At 50.2% G+C, this 19,445-nt stretch overlaps 1 protein-coding gene across 3 annotated transcripts in view; it reads left to right on the forward strand.

The window, feature by feature from the left end:
* Positions 1–19,445, forward strand: part of rims3 (regulating synaptic membrane exocytosis 3) — a 188,408-nt gene that overhangs the window by 121,694 nt on the left and 47,269 nt on the right. For all 3 annotated transcript variants that reach the window (XM_052036082.1, XM_052036081.1, XM_052036084.1), the window contains exon 3: positions 2,312–2,386. In XM_052036082.1, the coding sequence (XP_051892042.1) occupies positions 2,312–2,386 (75 nt within the window). The remainder of the gene's footprint in view (positions 1–2,311; positions 2,387–19,445) is intronic.

Genomic DNA, 19,445 nt, shown 5'->3' on the forward strand with positions numbered 1-19,445 from the left:
AGGTTTGGGTCTGGTTCCATCCACCCTTCACCCCTCCCCTAATGGTTCCCATTACCTTCCTTACTTATCAGATACCAGCACTGGTAGCCTTGGTGTTCCTGCTCACCTTCCTCCTAGCCGTCTCCACCTTCACCCTCCCCCTCCCCCCACTTGCCTCTCTATTTTTAATTTGCCTCCATCTATCATCCACCTGCCTCTGTCTCCCAACTCCACCCTCCCCTTCCCCTACCTGGCTCCATCTGCCAATCATCCCTCACCCCTCCTCAGTCCACCAATCACCTCTGGCCCCCGTCTCACCCCTCCCCCTCTCCTCATGTATCCCTGGGGAAAGCAGACATCTCACCTGCATTTCATTCTATGATCACAGAACTGTTACAGTGTGGGAGGAGGCTATTCAGCCCATCACACTGTGGTAGCTCTCAGTAGTGCAACCCCTTCAGTCCTTTAGCCTGCTCCTACCCCTGCACATTATTCCTCCTCAAGTGCCTGTCCAACTCCCTTACAAAGGCCCTGATTGATTCTGTTTCCACCTCCTGAACAAGAAATGAGTCCTAGATCATCAGGCCTCTGTGTAAAAATATTTCTCTTCAAATCCTCCTTGTGGCTTCCGGTCCAAATTTTCAATTGGTGGCCTCCAGTCCTCGAACCATTCGCTGATAAGAACAGGTTCCATCTGTTTACTCTGTGGTCACGGTCATGTAAGGCTCTGCTCTGGAGGAACACTCCCCACTAAGGCCTTCACTTCAGCGTTGAGAAGTGTGCAGCTCCTGGCTTCAGGTTGTGCCCTCCCTCAGGTCTGGCAGGTCAGGGCAAGTTTCTGCTGTAGCCACATTGCCCCACCCCGGCCAGCTTGGCTGGATTTAACGCAGTGTAGTTTCAAGTGATGGCAACCAGTCATGGTTCTGGGTGCCCTGCCGAGGGCAACCCATGAACAACATGTGAGCAGTCGACCTCCAAAGGAGGTTTAGTCAGTGATTACAGTATCACATTATTTCAATACTACAATATTCCACGATTCCAACTATTTACCGTCAGCTTCAAATTACAACACAGTCATCTCTATCCAGAGCGCACTCGAGCTCTGGTCCCAGAAATCCCCCACTGTATCCGTGGATACCGTGTACTCCTTCTCCAGGGACACATGGACGTGGATGTAACCCCGGAAGAGGGCCAGGCAGTTGGCTCGGGCAGAACCCTCGACTGCCTGGACTCGTGAATGGTCACCTTGGCCAGGCACAGGAGCAAACCCACCAGGACACCCCCCCCCCCCCCCCCCCCGACCGACCCACCCCCCTGGCCGACCCACTCCCCACAAAGCCGTCTTGTGGTGTGAAGTCAGTGCAGTCTCAGTGGTGGAGGCAGCAGGCACAGGTCAGTTTTGCGTCACAGTCCCTGTGACGATGTTGACGGGACTATCCTATTTAACCCACTGGTTGTCCTGTACACAGGTGACATTTTCATCTGTGCATCCTCACTCGCCCTTCCTCTCATCACGGGCTTGGGTTCAAACCCCATTCCAACAACAAGCATTGAATCCGTGCTGATGCCCTGTCGCCAAGAGTTACAGTCGTGAGGTTCTGTACAGCCCTGTGCAAAGGAGAGAAAAATATTCAGGGGGAAGGTCATCAGTCTAAAATGTTAACTCAGTGTCTCTCTCCACAGATGCTGCCTGACCTGCTGAGTGTTTCCAACATTTACTGTTTCATTTAAGGTTTCAAGCATCTGCAGTTTTTTTTTCCTTTGAGATATTCTGACGTCTGGGCTGGCAGCCCTTCCTCACATGAAGTCCAAAGGGTCTCGACCCAAAATGTCGACTGTCCATTTCCCTCCACAGTTGCTCCAGATTCCAGCATCTCCAGTCTCTTGTGGCTCCTTCCTCACATAAATAACTTCTCAGCTTATTGTTAGTAATCCATTGGTCATAGTGTGTAGTTGTTTGAACTTCTCACTGTGCTTTGTGGATACTGTTGGCAAGCCCCCATCCATTGCTCTTTGAGCTCTGAGAAGGGTGATGAATTATTGCAGTCCTTTTGGTGAAGATGATGTTAGGCTGGGGAGTTTGTGTATGAAGATGCACTGACAATGTTGGAACAAAAAATATTTCCAGGTCAGGATGGTATGTAAGTGGAGAGGAACAAGAGCTGGTGCTCTTCCCAAAAAATCCCTGTTGTGTGGCCTTGGGATACTGAGGATACTAAATCCACTGGCTGTTCTCTCCTTTAAACAGGTCATTCTGCAGCGAAGAAGTTGCAGAGCTTCCTCGCATGTCTCTGGATCCAGTGTAACAGGTCATCTCTCTGATTTCTTTCAGCTCCTAAGAATATCTCAGCCGTCCTGTGCCAAGGGATCGTAGGACATTGGCTGGCACCCATGATTTCTCCACGCGGTAAGTTCCCTGCCTGAGCCACTCTGGGGACAAAGCAGAAAAATATTCACGGGGAATGCTGATGGCTCACAACACATGTGCACTCCCTGTATTGATCATACTAACGTAGAGTAGCACAGGCCAACAAATAAAAACAGCAAAATCCAACAAGCCCTGTCTCTGGAAACAAGCAATTAATTAACTAATTATTTATGCAAATGTATTGACAGATTTGGCACCCACTTTCATTTAACTTTTGTTTTACAGCCAATACAATACTGTGTTCGGTCTTATCAAATGTAGGAAACACAACCTCCAACATTACACGGCACACGATCTCACAAACACCGTCTTCCCACGGTGGGTGTAGGTTTAAGGTGAGAGGAAGGAGCATTAAAGGGGATCTGAGGGGAAAGGTTTTTGCAGAGAGAGTGATTGTTATCTGGTGGACTCAGAGACAATCACTGCACTTAAGGGACATTTAGACAGACACATAAACAGTCGAGCCGTAGAAGGATATAGATCAAATGCAGGTGAACGCGATTAGCCATGGACGCAATGAGCCAAAGGGCCCATTTCTGTGCTGTACAACTCTATGGCTGTGTGACCCTCTGCCTCCCCAGATGCTGCCTGACCCACTGAGTTCCCCCAGTGGCTTGTTTTTTGCTCTATGACAGCAGGGTGATAATGGCTGGATAATCTGGTTTGGTGACACTAATTGAGGGATAAGAGTGCCGTGGGCCATTTATGTCTTCCTGGGAGAGTTGACGAGGCCTCAGTTCACGTTATATAAAAGAAGGCACCTCGAACGATCGGAGACATCACTCACTCAGCATTGGACAGTTGCGTCAAGTTCCAGTGTGTGCTCAAACTCATGAATCCAGAACGTTCTGACTCAATGGCATGAACACTGCCAACTGCATTTAAAAGCAAGGCATTATTGACACGAGAACTGCTCGCCCACGTTAATACAGCTCATTGAGGCATGTCTGTTGCTATTTTGTTGCCTGAATAACAGGTGATTGCCTGGAAATTGAAATGCACTTATTTTTGTTACATGAAAACATTGTCTTTACCACTTGGGTCACCATCGAAAGGTCCCAAAATTCCTGAAAAGCAAATGTGAAATGGCGTGGGGTGATTTATATCCTGAAACACAGGTTGATATGGATCGTGCGCAGTTCCAACGGGATCTCACTCCATTCAGCAACTTGCCGTGCAGCAAGAAGAGAAGTGTGTCTGCCCGTAAAGGCACACCACATCTGCAGCACAGACTGCACTGCCACAGAGGAGAGAGGGGCTGCGGGGAGAGGGGCAGAGGAGAGAGAGGCTGCGGGGAGAGGGGCAGAGGAGAGAAGGGCTGCGGGGAGAGGGGCAGAGGAGAGAGAGGCTGCGGGGAGAGGGGCAGAGGAGAGAGGGGCTGCGGGGAGAGGGGCAGAGGAGAGAGGGGCTGCGGGGAGAGGGGCAGAGGAGAGAGGGGCTGCGGGGAGAGGGGCAGAGGAGAGAGGGGCTGCGGGGAGAGGGGCAGAGGAGAGAGGGGCTGGGGGAGAGGGGCAGAGGAGAGAGAGGCTGGGGGAGAGGGGCAGAGGAGAGAGGGGCTGCGGGGAGAGGGGCAGAGGAGAGAGAGGCTGGGGGAGAGGGGCAGAGGAGAGAAGGGCTGCGGGGAGAGGGGCAGAGGAGAGAGAGGCTGCGGGGAGAGGGGCAGAGGAGAGAGGGGCTGCGGGGAGAGGGGCAGAGGAGAGAGGGGCTGCGGGGAGAGGGGCAGAGGAGAGAGAGGCTGAGGGAGAGGGGCAGAGGAGAGAGGGGCTGCGGGGAGAGGGGCAGAGGAGAGAGGGGCTGCTGGGAGAGGGGCAGAGGAGAGAGAGGCTGCTGGGAGAGGGGCAGAGGAGAGCTCCTGGCTTCACAAAAGAGGAACATGGAAGTCTTGGCCACGGAGGTGTTGTGCACCAGGGGGGCAGCTGGAGGACTGGTCTCTGCCGCCCAGCTCCAGCTCGCCGTCCGCCGGGAGTACGTGAGCAGCTCGCTGTTCTCTGCATACGCAGAGGTTCTGCACCTGAGCCCTCTGCAGAGGGGTGCCAGTAGGAGTAGGTCGATCTGTTCAAACCAGGACCTGGTGTGTGGGATCTTGTCGCCATTCACACCCCCCCACCCCCCACTGCGAGCAGGGCCCTGCTCAAGTTGCTCAGGGAGCTGACTCCACGGAGGTGGGTGAAGGCAGCAGGGAGCAGATGCCTGCGAATCGGGCTCTGTCACTCTGTCATCTTCTGGGGCTAAAACACTGCCAGAGCGTGGAGCAGTCTGGGTACCAGCAGATTGTTGCTCTGTTGTCCACCCCGTCCCCCGAGAGGTCTCCTGACGTGCAGGTTCAGTACGTCGATGTACCCCGTACATGGGCACAAGGTCACTTCCCACTGCAACCTCTCAGGCAGCTCGCTCACCTCCTCCAAAACCAGCTCCGACTGCTCCTTCAGTCAGCCCACAAGCAGCCGGCCCACCATGGGCAAGAGCTGCTCGTGGTCGTCACGGACATTCATGTGGAATCAAAGAGACAGGGAGCAGCCAGGCTGTGTCCACAGAGAGGACAATGCAACACAGCACCGAGACCTCGAACCCATCTCCATAGCTGTCATACTGGAAAGGTTGTAGGGTTTATAATTTAGAGACAAGTCTGTAGTTTGTGTGTTATCTGATTCTGCTTTGTTCCAAATAATTTTGAAGACAGTAGGAGCAATCCTGCGTTCTCACTTGGGGAAGATATCACACTTGGTTAAACAGAGATAAGTCACAGACTCTGACGTTGCTGTACAACCTGCCACTCCTCACCTGGAAACGTTGATGATATCACACTCGTTAATGTGCTCAAGCAAATGTGCTTGGTTGTTGCTGGAGAATGAGTTCAAAGCAATGGATGTGGATCACATGAGTGACACATCAGGTAGGGCCGCTGCCTCACAGCTCCAGCAACCTGAGTTCAATCCCGACCACCGGCACTGTCTGTGTGGAGTTTGCACGTTCTCCCTGTGACCCCGTAGGTTTCCCCTGGGTGCTCTGGTTTAGAACATAGTACAGCACAGAACAGGACCTTCGGCCCACAATATTGTGCCGACATAGCTATTCCCTCCTACCTACAGAATGCCTATTTCCCTCCATTTTCCTCTCATTCATGTGCCCATCCAAGCCCCTCTTAAAAGCCCCCAATGGATTTGCCTCCACCACCCTATCAGGTAACATCCTCCCACATCCCAAAGGCGTGCGGGTTGGTACCATAGAACCATAGAACCATACAGCACAAAACAGGCCCTTCGGCCCACCGTGTCGTGCCGTCCATCAGACCACCCTCACACTACCTAACCCCTTCCTCCCACATATCCCTCTATCTCACATTCCTCCATATGCCTATCCGACAAGCTCTTGAACCTGTTCAATGTATCTGCCTCCACCACCACCCCAGGCAGCGCATTCCATGCACCAACCACTCTTTGGGTGCAAAACCTCCCTCTGACATCTCCCCTGAACCTCCCACCCATAACCTTAAAGCCATGACCTCTCGTCTTGAGCATTGGTGCCCTGGGAAGGAGGCGCTGACTGTCTACTCTATCTATTCCTCTCAATATTTTATATATCATGTCTCCTCTCATCCTCCTCCTTTCCAGTGAATAAAGCCCTAGCACCTTAAGCCTCTCCTCATATTCAATACCCTCCAATCCAGGCAGCATCCTGGTAAATCTCCTCTGCACCCTCTCCAACGCCTCCACATCCTTCCTATAATGAGGTGACCAGAACTGAACACAGTACTCTAAATGTGGCCTAACTAAAGTTTTGTAAAGCTGCATCATAACCTCGCGGCTCTTAAACTCAATCCCGCGATTTATGAAAGCCAACATCCCATTGGCCTTCTTAACTGCTCTATCCACCTGTGAGGCAACTTTCAATGAACTGTGAATATGAACCCCCAGATCCCTCTGCTCCTCCACACTGCCAAGTACCTTGCCGTTTACCCTGTACTCTGCCCTGGAGTTTGTCCTTCCAAAGTGTACCACCTCACACTTCTCCGGATTGAATTAATCCGGTAGGTTAATTGGTTACTGTAAATTGCCCCTAGTATGTAGGTGAGTGGTAGAATCTGGGGAGTTGGGTGGATAGAGATGTGGGGAGAATGAATTAGTGTCAGAACGGTGTAAGTAGGTGGTTGACTGAGTGAACTGAAGAACCCGTTTCCATGATGAATCTCTCTGTGACTCAAAGGCCGTGGAATAAGTGGACTCAAATGTGAGGCTGAATCTCCTCTCACCGTACTTAGAACACTCTGTGGGAGGGACGTCTGTGAGAAACGTGAGTGAGGGGTCATGATGAAACGAAAGTTGCTTGGTGTTGGCTGTGCTCAGGAGCCACCCTTGGGGTAGGGCAGTGGGGGACTGAAAGCAACCAAATCGGCAAAGTGGGATTATTCAAAACGATTGCTTGTGCAGGAAGGCTCAAGGACACATTGATCACATCCCGTTACTGTGAGACGTGGACCTTCCATCAGTCGTGTCTCATTATGTACCTTGAAACGTTGGCGCAGCGGGTGAAAATGAACCACGCTGAGTTCTGTGAGGAGTTTCTCCTCTCTGAGTGGACATCATTACCTTGAAATATTAGTCCCTCCACGCATTGCCCTCCCCAGTAGATGGGAACACGGGTCAGGAAGTTTGGGGCCTCAAGTGGTTCGATCACAGTTGATCTGTATCTTTCCTCGAACTGTCCATCTTTCTTCCATAACTCCTAACACCCTGACACATCTGTCAACCTCGAAGGCGATGGATAGAAGCCACAACTACCTTCCAGGAGGGTGTTACATGTTTCCACCATTCTCTGTGCTTCAGGACATTAACCCCGAACACACTGGCTCTAATCCTAAGATTCCCCACTGGAGAAGACCGTTATTCCCAATCTACCCTGTCAATCATTTCATCAGCTTAAAAACTGGAATTGATTCACACTTCAATCTTCTGCACTCAAGGAAACAGAACCTTAGTCACACCAGCCCGTTCTCATAAATTTAACCATTTTGGTCCCTGTACTATTCTGGTGATTTTGTCCGTACTCCTTCCAAGGCAACATATCTGTGTAAAGTGCGGTGCCCAGGGCTGGGCACCAATTACAAATTCAGTCCAACCAGACCTCTCCACAACCCGTACACCACTTCCACCCTGCATCCCGTATCCCATGTTACATTCCATTAGCCTTTTGTCTGCACCCGAGGCAGCTTTACTTGTTGGAATCGCACTGCCTTTGCAAAGAGGTGAAGCTGATAGCTGTTGTGTTTCAAGATCATGTCACAAAGAGCCACCAGTACAGTTGACTTCTTGGTGATATGGCTTGAAGAGAGAACAGTGGCCGAGGAACTATAGAGCATCCTGTGCCAGCTGACCAGGTATGTTTCCTTACACCATAGACAGAGGCCATTAGGCCTGTAGACTCTATCCCACCCCTCAGAGCAATCCCATAATCCCATCCCCCACTCACTTCCCTGTAATCAATTCCCTCTCACACACCCTTTATCTCCTCTCACCCCGCCTTGATTGTTCTCTCATCACACCTCCACGCTCAGGGCAATTGACAGTGACAAATTAACCCATCATCCTTCACGTCCTTGGAGTGCGGAAGGAAACCGGAGCGCCCGGAGGAAACCCACACAGTGAGAGGGAGAGCGTGCAAACTCCACACAGACAGCGCCGGAGGTCAGGATTGAACCCGGGTCTCTGTTGGTGAGAGGCAGCGGCAGCACTACTAGCCACACCGCTGCGCTTCCCCTTTTCTTAGATGCTGCTGATGCTCAGTGGGTCAGGCAGCAGCTACGGAGAAATAAACGCTCATCTTTCCTCCCAGCACAGAACGTGTCTGCTCAGCCTTAGGTGGGCCCACTCCCTCAGCCGGGAGTTCTGATCTCAATTACTGGTCAAGCCTGCTGGGCAGCTTGTGTCGACACCCTGCCCGAGCAGAAGAGGAAAGGTTCCTGCAGTCCAGGGACTTCGGCATCAGTAGAAGGTGGGAAGGTGGGGGCAGGGGCCATTCAGATCTAATCCCACCATTCAGTGAGGTCCTGCCTGGTTCGTGACCAACCCTATAAACCTGCCTTGGCCCCTTATCCCTGAATACAGTTGATAACCATAAATCCCAGATTGAAAGTGAATAATTGACCTTGGTGTTGATTCCATTTGCAGAAAAGAGCTCACAACTTGCACCAGGAAAATTTCACACATGATAAAACCTGAAAACATCAGTTCCCTTTGACCAAGTTCCCTGCGGTGATTGTATGGGCAGGCACGGTAGTGTAGTGGTTAGCGTAACCCTATTTCAGCGCCAGTGACCCGGGTTCAATTCTGGCCACTGTCTATAAAGAGTTTATACATTCTTCCCTTGTCTGTGTGGGTTTCCTCCAGGTGCTCCGGTTTCCTCCCACATTCCAAAAATGTACGGGTTAGGAGCTGTGGGCATGGTATGTTGGCGCCGGAAGCGTGGCGACACTTGCGGGCTGCCCCCAGAACACTCTACACAAAAGATGCATTTCACTGTGTGTTTTGATGTACATGTGACTAATAAAGATATTTATTTAGTCCCTCAGACACTGAAAGGGATTCAGAGCCAGGGAGAACTGAGGGGGAGAGAGGTTGGGTGGGTGTGGAGTGGGGGTTTGAGGAGGGGGCAGTGGGCAAGGGCATTTGTGCCCAAGCCCACTTATGTACATGTGAGTGTGCATCTGTTGGTGCTAACAGGTACCTACACGCGTGCCCGCAGGGGTCTGTGTGTGTGTATTAAAATCCAAGCAGCAGAGCCTGGTCAGTGGTCGTCTCTTGCCACTGCATCGCGGCCTCTGTGAAGGCCGTGTGGGAGTCGATGTCCAACGTTACCCCATGTTAAAGGCAACCACACAAAGGCAACCTCACTCCACTACAGGAGTTCAGGATCTGGTATGTCGGGCCCTCAGTGACAGTCCCAGCAGTGACAGACCTGAAGCCTGATTCCCTGTCATCACCCGTAAACCCAGACTAGAAGAGTAACCCCCTCCACCAAGTGAAGCGGTCACGAGACAATATAATCTTAAAGCTTCTGGTTTTTGAGAATGCAAGGTTCTACTGATGGTTTAAATTGTACAAAGCGTTCCCATTTGTGGAATTTTGTGCTTTGAAGCAACTAAAAGAAAGGTCCATTTTCTGAAACCAAAATGCCCTGGATTCCCAGGTCTGTACAGTGAGTCATCACACTTTCCTTTGCCATCCACAGATCTGCCTTGCTGCCTGCTCCACTCCACACTGTGCAGGCTGGGCTTGACTTAAGTCCATGAAAGCTCTGTGCGTCTCCACAGACCTGCAGACTATAGGGAGTCTGGTGCAATGCAGAAGAAATTACCATGGCAACAGGCAGGGCCAGGCACTGCAAAATAAAGCTGAACGAGACAGGCCGGGGAAGAGGCAGAGCAACAACACTGTGACCAAGCAAATGGACTGCATCTCCCTCTGAGATTAAAGAGGTTCCTGCCAGTCACACATTCTGTCCAACAAGCATGTTTGGAAAAAGAAAGACTTGCATTTCTCTGCAAGAAAAGCGCAAGCCCCAAAGTACTTTACAGCCAGTGAACTATCTTTTCAAGTGTAGCCCCTGTTGAAATGTAGGCTGGGGTCACGTGAGGGAATGAGGAGGAGGAGAAGACCTTTCCCACAGCTGAATTCAAGTCATCCAACTCCACCCAAGGGAGAAGCCAGAAAGGTCTAGGAGGTAATGTACAGAGGCTTTACAGCAGTTTACTTGAAACCAAACATTATTTTTATTTAACTCTTTTGACCACGAGCTGATAAAGGGAAGTTGCAGTCTTACTGTGCTGACTTGTTTAACTTCAGCTCGATCATCATAGGAGAGTATTGGGCAGTGTAACCACAGTGCGCAGAAACCACTAATACTGCCAGCTTAATACATTACCATAACCAAATGAAAATATACCTTCATCACAAACATCTACCTAGCATAGAGAAAACCTCCCACACTTTCCCTCTGTTAACCTTTCTGCCTCCAAACTCTTTGCTCCTCTTTTTCTCTGAACATCCAACTTCTTATGAAAAGCAGGATTAGAACAAACTGTTTGCTCGGCTGTTAGATAGGCTTGGGTCTGCTGATAGGGTTTATTGAGCGGACACTGGCTCTCCTCTTCTGTCCCGGAGATTGTATTCACCTTTTTAACTGCGGGGTGACAGAGTGACACAGCTGTTCGAGCAGCTGCCTCGGAGATCCAGAGACCCGGGTTCGATCCTGACCTCAGGTGCTGTCTGTGTGGAGGTTGCACGTTCTCCCTGTGAATGTGTGGGTTTCCTCTAGGTGCTCCAGTTTCCTCCCACATCCCAAAGATGTGCAAGTTGATAGGTTAATTGGTGACTGTAAAATGTCCCTAGTGTGTAGGTTAATTGGTGACTGTAAAATGTCCCTAGTGTGAAGGAGAGTGGTTGAATCTGGGCGAAGTTGATGGGGGGGGGGGAGTGGGGGTGGAGAATAAAATGGAATTAATGTAGGATAGGTGGAAAGGGGTGTTTGATGGTCAGCATGGACATGGTGGGCCAAAGGGCCTGTTTCCTGCTGTATGACTCTATAAAGCGTTCATACATGGCGACCTAATGCTGCAATGGGTCCTCAAAATGACTGCAAAATTGGCAGTGTGCTTTCAACCCAAAAAACATGCACTGAGTCATGACTGTCATGACTTGCTCCTTGACACATCAGGTTATCAAGGTGACAGCTGCTGCGCTGTGGTAGTTGAACTTTAATTTAAAACACACACATGCACACTCACACATGCGCACTCACACACAGACACACAGACACACACAGACACACACACACACACACAAAAACACACACACAGACACACGCACACACATCTCTACCTCCCCCCTCTCCCTGCTCTCATGCAACAAGTCTGCATGGTGAGGTTACCTACTTTACTGAGGTAGAAGCTGGATGGAAGGGGAGCCTCTCAGGTGTCACTGCTCACCAGTCTGTGGACCCCTGCCCCAGAACCTTACCTGCTTTAGTTGTTGACCCTCAGTGGAAGAGTCATGAGCTATGACTTACTCTTGTGGGAGAAGTCATTGCCTGATAGTATTACTTTCCGCCCATCAGCTCCATGCCTGAATGTTGTCCGTGCCATGGGGCTGTTTCCTTTGCTGAGGAGTTGTGAGTGGAATTGAACACTGTGCAATCATCAGCGGACATCCCCATTTCTGACCTTATGATGGAAGGAAGGTCACTGATGAAGCAGCGCTGATGGTTGGACCTTGGATACTATTCTGAGGAGCTCCTGGAGCTGGGATGTTTGACCTCCAACAACCACAAACCATCTTCCTTTTACTTCCTTTATGGGAGATTTGACTTCATCCATTGCAGTGTTTTCCCTTTGACGCACATTAACTTGGGGATCTCAGGGGGAAGTTGAGAAGGATCAACTATTAAACGCTCCTGTCTGAGCATGGTTGCAAATGTTTCAGCCTTGTCCTTAGCACCCACGTGTGGACCCTGCCGGAATTGAGGATGGTTTAATAACAGCAGACGAGGTGCTGGAGAAACTCAGTGGGTCAGGCAGCATCTATGGAGGGGAATGGACAGTCGACATTTCAGATGAAGGTGGGGGTATTGATGGAGCTTCCTTCTCCCACTAACTGCTTAATTGCCCACCGCACTCATGACCAGATGTTGTAGGGCTGCAGAGCTTCGACCTGTTCCATTGGTTGTGAGGTTGCTCAGCTCAGTCTCCTGCATGTTGCTTTTGCTGTTTACCACGCATGTAGTCCTGCACTGGATCTTTGCTGATTCATCAGTGAGTCCTGACGCAGGGCCTTGACCCAAAACGAGAATCATTCCTTTCCCTCCACAGATGCTGCCTGACCCACTGAGTTCCTCCAGCAGGTTGTTTTTGCTTTAGATCTTCATGAAGTTGGCACCTCATTATTTTTAATTTCCCTTAACATTCACCTCAAGGGCTCCAACCTTGAGTACCATGTGACCTCCAAGGCTTGACCATGATGAAGACCAGGCTGCCACTATCATCTGTTGGACTTGTCCCCACCTGCACCTCAGAATTGTGCCCTGAATAAAACTGCCTCATATTTGTAAACACCAGGAGTGGAGAGGGTGCAGAGGAGATTCACCAGGATGTTGCCTTAATGGAGCATTCCAGTTATGAAGAGATACCGGAGTAGGCTGGGTTTGTTTTCCTTGGAGTGGAGGAGGCTGAGAGAAGACCTGGTAGAGGTGTAGAAAGTCGATAGGGTGGAGGGTAGGAACCTTCCCCACAGCAGAGATGTTTAAATCTAGAGGGCGTGGGTTTAGGATAAGGGGAAAGAGGTTTAGAGGGGATCTGAGGCATGACTTTTCTACCCAGAGGGTGGTTAGAATCTGGGACACACTGCCTGAGTAGGTGGTTGACTCAGGTACACTCACAACTGCAAAGAAATATCTGGATGAGCACTTGAATCACCAAGGCATAAAGGGCCACAGACTAAATGCTGGTAAATGGCATTAGTACGGATAGGATTTGATGATCGGCACAAACATGGTGGACCAAAGGACCTGTTTCTTGGCTCCGTATGACCATCTCCATCTTGGTGGTCTCCAGTGGGTTTTGGAGCTGCCTTGTGAAGTGTCCTATTGTGAGCTGAGTGCTCCTTCAGGGGGGTGTCCACATGCAAAACTCAGGGACCGGCTTCATTTCTGGATTTGGGACTCCAGGTTACTTGGGGAAGGTATCTGTGTGAATAGGTGGACATCTCACACTGGCAATTGTTGCACAGCTTATGTGGGTCCTGACCAAAAATGTCCAGTCTGGTTCTGTGAATGGCAACCTGGAATTGGTTGCTAAAGCAATTTAGTCGATGTTATATTGATTTTGCATTGCAGTGTGCTGAAAAAACAGTGCTAGGTAATCAGTTTTCTATGCATAAGGATCATTGGCTGTTCAAAAGTTGCTGCTTCAAAAGTTTGGAAGTAGCAAGAGATTGTGTCAATGGCACTGAGGTCAGTGTCAACTGGGCTTAGCTCAATATCTGCAGATGTTATCCTTACAAAGTGGTTCACTGACAAATTTATCTGCCCTATCAGGTAGCAAAGTGGCACAGCTAGTAGAGCTGCTGCCTCATAGCGCTCGAGACCTGGGTTCAATCCTGACCTCGGCTGCTGTCTGTGTGGAGTTTGCAGGTTCTCTGAAGGTGGTGTGGGTTTCCTCCAGGTGCTCTGGCTTCCTCCCACATCCCAAAGACGTGCAGGTTGGTAGGTTAAATGGTAGCTGTAAATTATGCATATTGTGTGGGTAGAATCTGGGAGGGAGTTGAGGGGAGTATTGGATAATGGGGAAATTTAGTGTGGGAATGGAATAATCTTGATGGGCCAAATGGCCTCCTTCCATGTCATAAATATAGAAAACATCCAATCTCACTGACTTCTTCAGATGAAGTACCCAGTTGAAACAAGGCAGGATCAGTTGACCAGTGCAAAGGAAATTTAGAGAAACAGAGGACCACAGATACTGGGATCTACATGAAAAACACGATGATGCTGGAGGAACTCAGCAGACCAGGCAGCATCCGTGGAGAAAAGCAGGTGGTCAACGTTTCAGGTCAGGACCCTTCTTCAGGACTGAAGATAGGAGAAGGGGAAGCCCAATATATAGGAGGGAAAAGCAGAGCAGTGATAGGTGGACAGAAGAGGGGAGGCGGGGTGGGCACAGGGTGGTGATAGGTAGATGCAGGGGAGAGATAGTGATGGGCAGGTGTGGGGGAGGAGGGGAGAGCAGATCCACCGGGAGACGGGTCAAAGGTAAGGAGGAAAAAAGAGGGGTAGAAAAAAGAGAGAGGCTAGGAAAGGGAAGAAGAGAAGAGGCCTGGTTGGAAAGGGTGTTTGGGGGGGGGGGGGGTGGGGGAAGGGGGGACTACCTAAAGTGGGAGAATTCAATATTCACGTCGTTAGGCTGCAAGGTTCCAAGGCGGTAAACGAGGTGCTGTTCCTCCAGTTTGCGCTTGGAATTCTCCTGGCAGTGGAGGAGGTCGAGGACGGATATATCTGTGATAGTGTAGGAGGGGGAGTTGAAGTGACCGGAAACATATCCAACACACCATTCTCCACCACTTCCGCCATCTCCAACGGGACCCCACCACCAAGCATATCTTCCATTCCCCAATCCTTTCTGCCTTTCGCAGAGACTGCTCTCTCTGCGATTCCCTAGTTCACTCCTCCCTCCTGACCCATCCCGCTCCTATCCCGGGAACTTTCCACTGCCTCCGCCATAGGTGCAACACCTGCCCCTACACCACCTCCATCCAGGGACCCAAACAGTCCTTTCAGGTGAGGCAGATTCACCTGCACTTCCCTTAATACCATCTACTGCATTCGGTGCTCCAAGGGTGGCCTCCTCTACATTGGTGAGACCAAACGCAGACTAGGTGACCGTTTTGCAGAACACCTGCGCTCCGTCCGTAACCGCGATCTGCATCTCCCTGTTGCCGGTCACTTCAACTCCCCCTCCCACACCATCACTGATATGTCAGTCCTCGGCCTCCTCCACTGCCAGGAGAATTCCAAGCGCAAACTGGAGAAACAACTCTTCATTTTCCGCCCTGGAACCTTGCAGCCTAACGGCATGAACATTGAATTCTCCCACTTTAAATAATACCCACAACCCTTCTCCCCCCCCCCCCCCCCCCCCCCCCCCCCCCCACCACCCCGCTCCCAACCATGCCTCTCTCTTGGTCCTTACCTTTGACCCGTCCCCCGGTGGATCTGATCTCCCCTCCTCCCCCCCACCTGCCCATCACTATCTCTTACCCGCATCTACCTATCATCACCCTGTGCCCACCCCGCCTGCTCTTCTCCACAGATACTGCCTGGCCTGCTGAGTTCCTCCAGCAACAAAGTGTTTTTCGAAGGAAATTTAAATTAGTATCTCTTGAATTGCAGTAGAGCTACTAGTGAGATACATGCTCAGATAAAATTCCTGGAATATTTGTATCTGAATTAAATGACTTCATCCACTTCAAATACGTATTGTGGACATTCTTTAACACCACATGCAGCACGTGAGAAAGAGGAAGCCCCGCTGTGTGATAAATTATAGACAAAGCTGATTGTGAAAGGAATGTACAGGCTTCAAGAGGCATCAACAGGAGCAGGGGAAACCCTGAATTTATGAGGGGTCATTTGGGAGAACCTGCTGCAAATGATCCCACAGACTTTATCCCAGATTTAAGAACAACTTCTTCCCCACAGCGATCAGACTTCTGAACCAATCATCTGTTTCACATCCCCTTCCCGGTGGTGCTGCCGCGTTCTCGGACTCTTAACTCTCCCTCTCTCAGTTATTCCATTATTGTCACCTTAACATTTCTTATTGCGCTGCTTCAGATTGCACAACGATCTTTGCACCATCCTGCTGTTTTTTGCCCGTCGCTGTATTTATTATTTCCGTGTGTACTGTTTATTCTGTGAACTTCATGCAAGCCAGGAGTCAAACTAATCTTAATCTCAGTCTGAATCTGGATTCTGTGAATAAAGAACAGTGGAATGCTCAGCATTCCCACTGTGTTAATCTCGCAAACAAAATAAATGATCTGGTCACTTTTATCCCTGTTTGTGGGATTTTGCTGTGTGTAAATTCTCTCAGAATCAGAATCAGATTCATTATCACTGAGTTAGATTACGTGAAATGTGTTGTTTTGCGGCAGCAGTACAGTGCAAAGGCGTAAAATTACTAGAAATTACAAAAATAAATAAATAGTGCAAAAAAAATTAACGAGGTAGTGTTCATGGGTTCATGGACCATTTACGAATCTGATGGCGGAGGGGAAGAAGCTTTTCTTGAATCGTTGAGTGTGGATCTTCAGGCTCCTGTACCTCCTCCCTGATGGTAATAACAAGAAGAGGACTTGTCCTGGATTGTGAGGGTCCTCAGTGATGGACGTCACCTTCTTGAGGCACCGCCTCTTGAAGATGTCCTCGATGGCGGGGAAGGTTGTGGCCGTGATGGAGCTGGCTGAGTCTACGACCCTCTGCAGCCGCTCGCAATCCCGTACATTGGAGCTTCCGTACCAGGCAGTGATGCAACCAGTCAGAATGCTCTCCGCTGTACACATACAAAAATGTGTAAACCTTTGGTGACTCTATGGTCCTCTGTCGCATTTTGTATATTTGTAACACTTTGTTGGTCAGGAAATATTCTGGAACCATCCTTAAATTTAAAAGAGTAGGCAAACTTTCCCACTGGTCATACCTAAACCATAACATCTCCTCAGCACGGTTGCTCCCCACACTGAAACACTGGCCTGGATTAATCCCCCTAGTTTCTCTGTGAGAATTCCACCAACAGTGTCCTGACTCAGAGCTGCACAAGTACAGGAAGTCCCCGACTTACGAACGCCCGACTTACGAACGCCCGTACATACGAACTGACCTTCGCAGTCTTAACAACCTTCGGTTCGTAAGCGGGCCTGGCCCCCGATCCTACCACGACGGCGATACACCTTCTTTGGCCCAACCCTGGGCCAAGTGCGTATGTGCGGCCAGGGAACCCCAGGCCAAGTGTGTATGTGCGGCCAGAGAACCCCAGGCCAAGTGTGCATGTGCGACAGGGGCCATGCGCGGCCGCGATCCCCGGGCCAAGTGCGCATGCGCGGACACTGTTCAGAGTTACAGACAAAATCGGGTTACAAACAGTCTCAAAAATGGAACTCGTTCGTAACCCAGGGACTTCCTGTAGTTCATGTGCACATGGCTTTCTTTTTCCAGAGACTAATAAATATGATGGATTTAGGGCTGAGTGTATTTGACTGCCTGAAGAAAAATCTCAACAAGGATTGTAAATTTATACAAACATATCAATGTAGCCCATTACAGAACATTTCACCCAGTGAATTCCCCAGGGCCAGATAGTGGTACACCTTGTACTGCCTAACTAATTTGACAGTTAATATCAGTATTCTGACAGGAACCATTAATACTCCTTTGCAACAATTAATTTTTTTTCAATCCGACTGACTGTAGGAGAAGGTTCTTGGTGATGATCATAGGACAATAGAGGGGTTCAGATAGATGATATGAGATGAGATGTCTTTATTAGTCACATGTACATCGAAACACACAGTGAAATGCATCTTTTGCGTAGCGTGTTCTGGGGGCAGCCTGCAAGTGTCGCCACGCTTCCGGCGCCAACATAGCATGCCCACAACTTCCTAACCCGTACATCTTTGGAATGTGGGAGGAAACCGGAACACCCGGAGGAGACACATGCAGACACGGGGAGAACGTACAAACTCCTTACAGACAGTGGCCAGAATTGAACCCGGGTCGCTGGCGCTGTAATAGCATTACACTAACCGCTACACTAACGTGCCTGCCCACTACCATGCCTAGAAGGTGTTTCTGAAGCCCAAATACTCCTCCTTCTACCTTGCTTTGTTTCTGATCCCTGAATTTGAGCTCACACATTTAGGATTTAGGCTTTATAAACCAGTGGCTCTTCAATCCACTCCCTGCATTCTCACCCTCAGCCTCACCCACCCCTCCTCGTCACATATCCTTTGGCCCCACTCACTCTCCATCTCAGCACATCCTTACTGACATTTCTGAAAGGCCTGGTAAAGAATGGACACTGTGACTAGACCCCGGTCACCCATTTGCAAAGTACAGTGGGTGGGGGTCATAGATCTTGAGTCACACACCACCGAAACAGAGACACCACAACAGTCAGGACCTCCTGGCAGCCACCCACTTCAATTCCACATCCCACTCCCACACTGACATGTCTATCCACGGCCTCCTCTGCAGCCATGTTGAGGCCAGGTGGAGATTGGAGGAACAATACCTCATATTCTGCCCTCTTCCTCTCCAGTCCTGATGAAGGGTCTTGGCCTGAAACCTTGACTGTTTATTTCCCTCCATGGATGCTGCCTGACCTGCTGAGTTCCTCCAGCACTTTCTGGGCATTGCACCACTGAAACAGGCCCATCGAGTCCACACTAACCATCAACCACCACTTCCACTAATCCTACACTAATCCCGTTTTATTCTTCCCACATTTCCATCAACTCCCCCCAAATTCTGCAGCTCACCCTCACACGAGGGGCAACTTACAGCGGCCAATGAACCTACCAACCTGAGACATGAAGTTCTGCTGATGCTGGATTCTGGAGCAACACACACAAAGTGCTGGTGGAACTCAGCAGGTCGGGCAGCATCCATGGAGGGGACCGTCAACGTTTCGGGCCGAGACCCTTCATCAGGACTGGAAAGGAAGAGGGCAGAAGCCAGAATAAGAGGGTGGGAGGAGGGGGAGGAGCACAGGCTGGCAGGGGAGAGGTGAGTCCAGGTGAGAGGGGATAGGTAGGTGGGTGGGGGTGGGGGAGAAGATGTAATAAGCTGAGAGGTGATAGGTAGAAGAGGCAAAAGGGCTGAAGAAGAAGGAATCCGGTCGGAGAGGGCAGTGGGCCATGGAATAAAGGATGGGGAGGGGAGGAGAGGAGACGGACAAGTCATGAAGACTGGGAAAGGGAGCCACAGGAATAAGGGAAGACAAAAGAGTTGGGGTGAAGAAAAAGACGGGGAGGGGTTACCGGAAGTTAGAGAAATCGATGTTGAGACCATCGGGTTGGAGACTCCCACGGCAGATTATGAGCTGTTGTTCCTCCAACCTGCCAACCTGTACGTCTTTGGGATGTGGGAGGAAACCGGTGTACCCAAGGGAAGCCCACAGTCACAGGGAGAACGTGCAAACTCCACACAGGCAGCACCAGAGGTCAGGATTGAACCCGGGTCTGCAGAACTCTACGGGCTATGCCAGTGTGCTGCCCACAGGATGACTGCCTGGGTGTGACAGGAGATTAGCAATGTCTCAGAAAGTAATCAAAGTTGGGTTGCCAATCCTCCCAGAAATATCCAGCTTTAAAGATTCACCTACTTGTCACAGCAAGGGAACTGGGGAGGAGAAAATAGTTCAGGCAGAATAAGGATATTGTACTTTTTGAAATTCTCTTTCAATATATCCTATTAGTGTTTGTAAATAGAGGTTACT

Source organism: Pristis pectinata, chromosome 22 (genome assembly GCF_009764475.1).
Source record: "Pristis pectinata isolate sPriPec2 chromosome 22, sPriPec2.1.pri, whole genome shotgun sequence".
Classification (NCBI taxonomy): Eukaryota; Metazoa; Chordata; class Chondrichthyes; order Rhinopristiformes; family Pristidae; genus Pristis; species Pristis pectinata.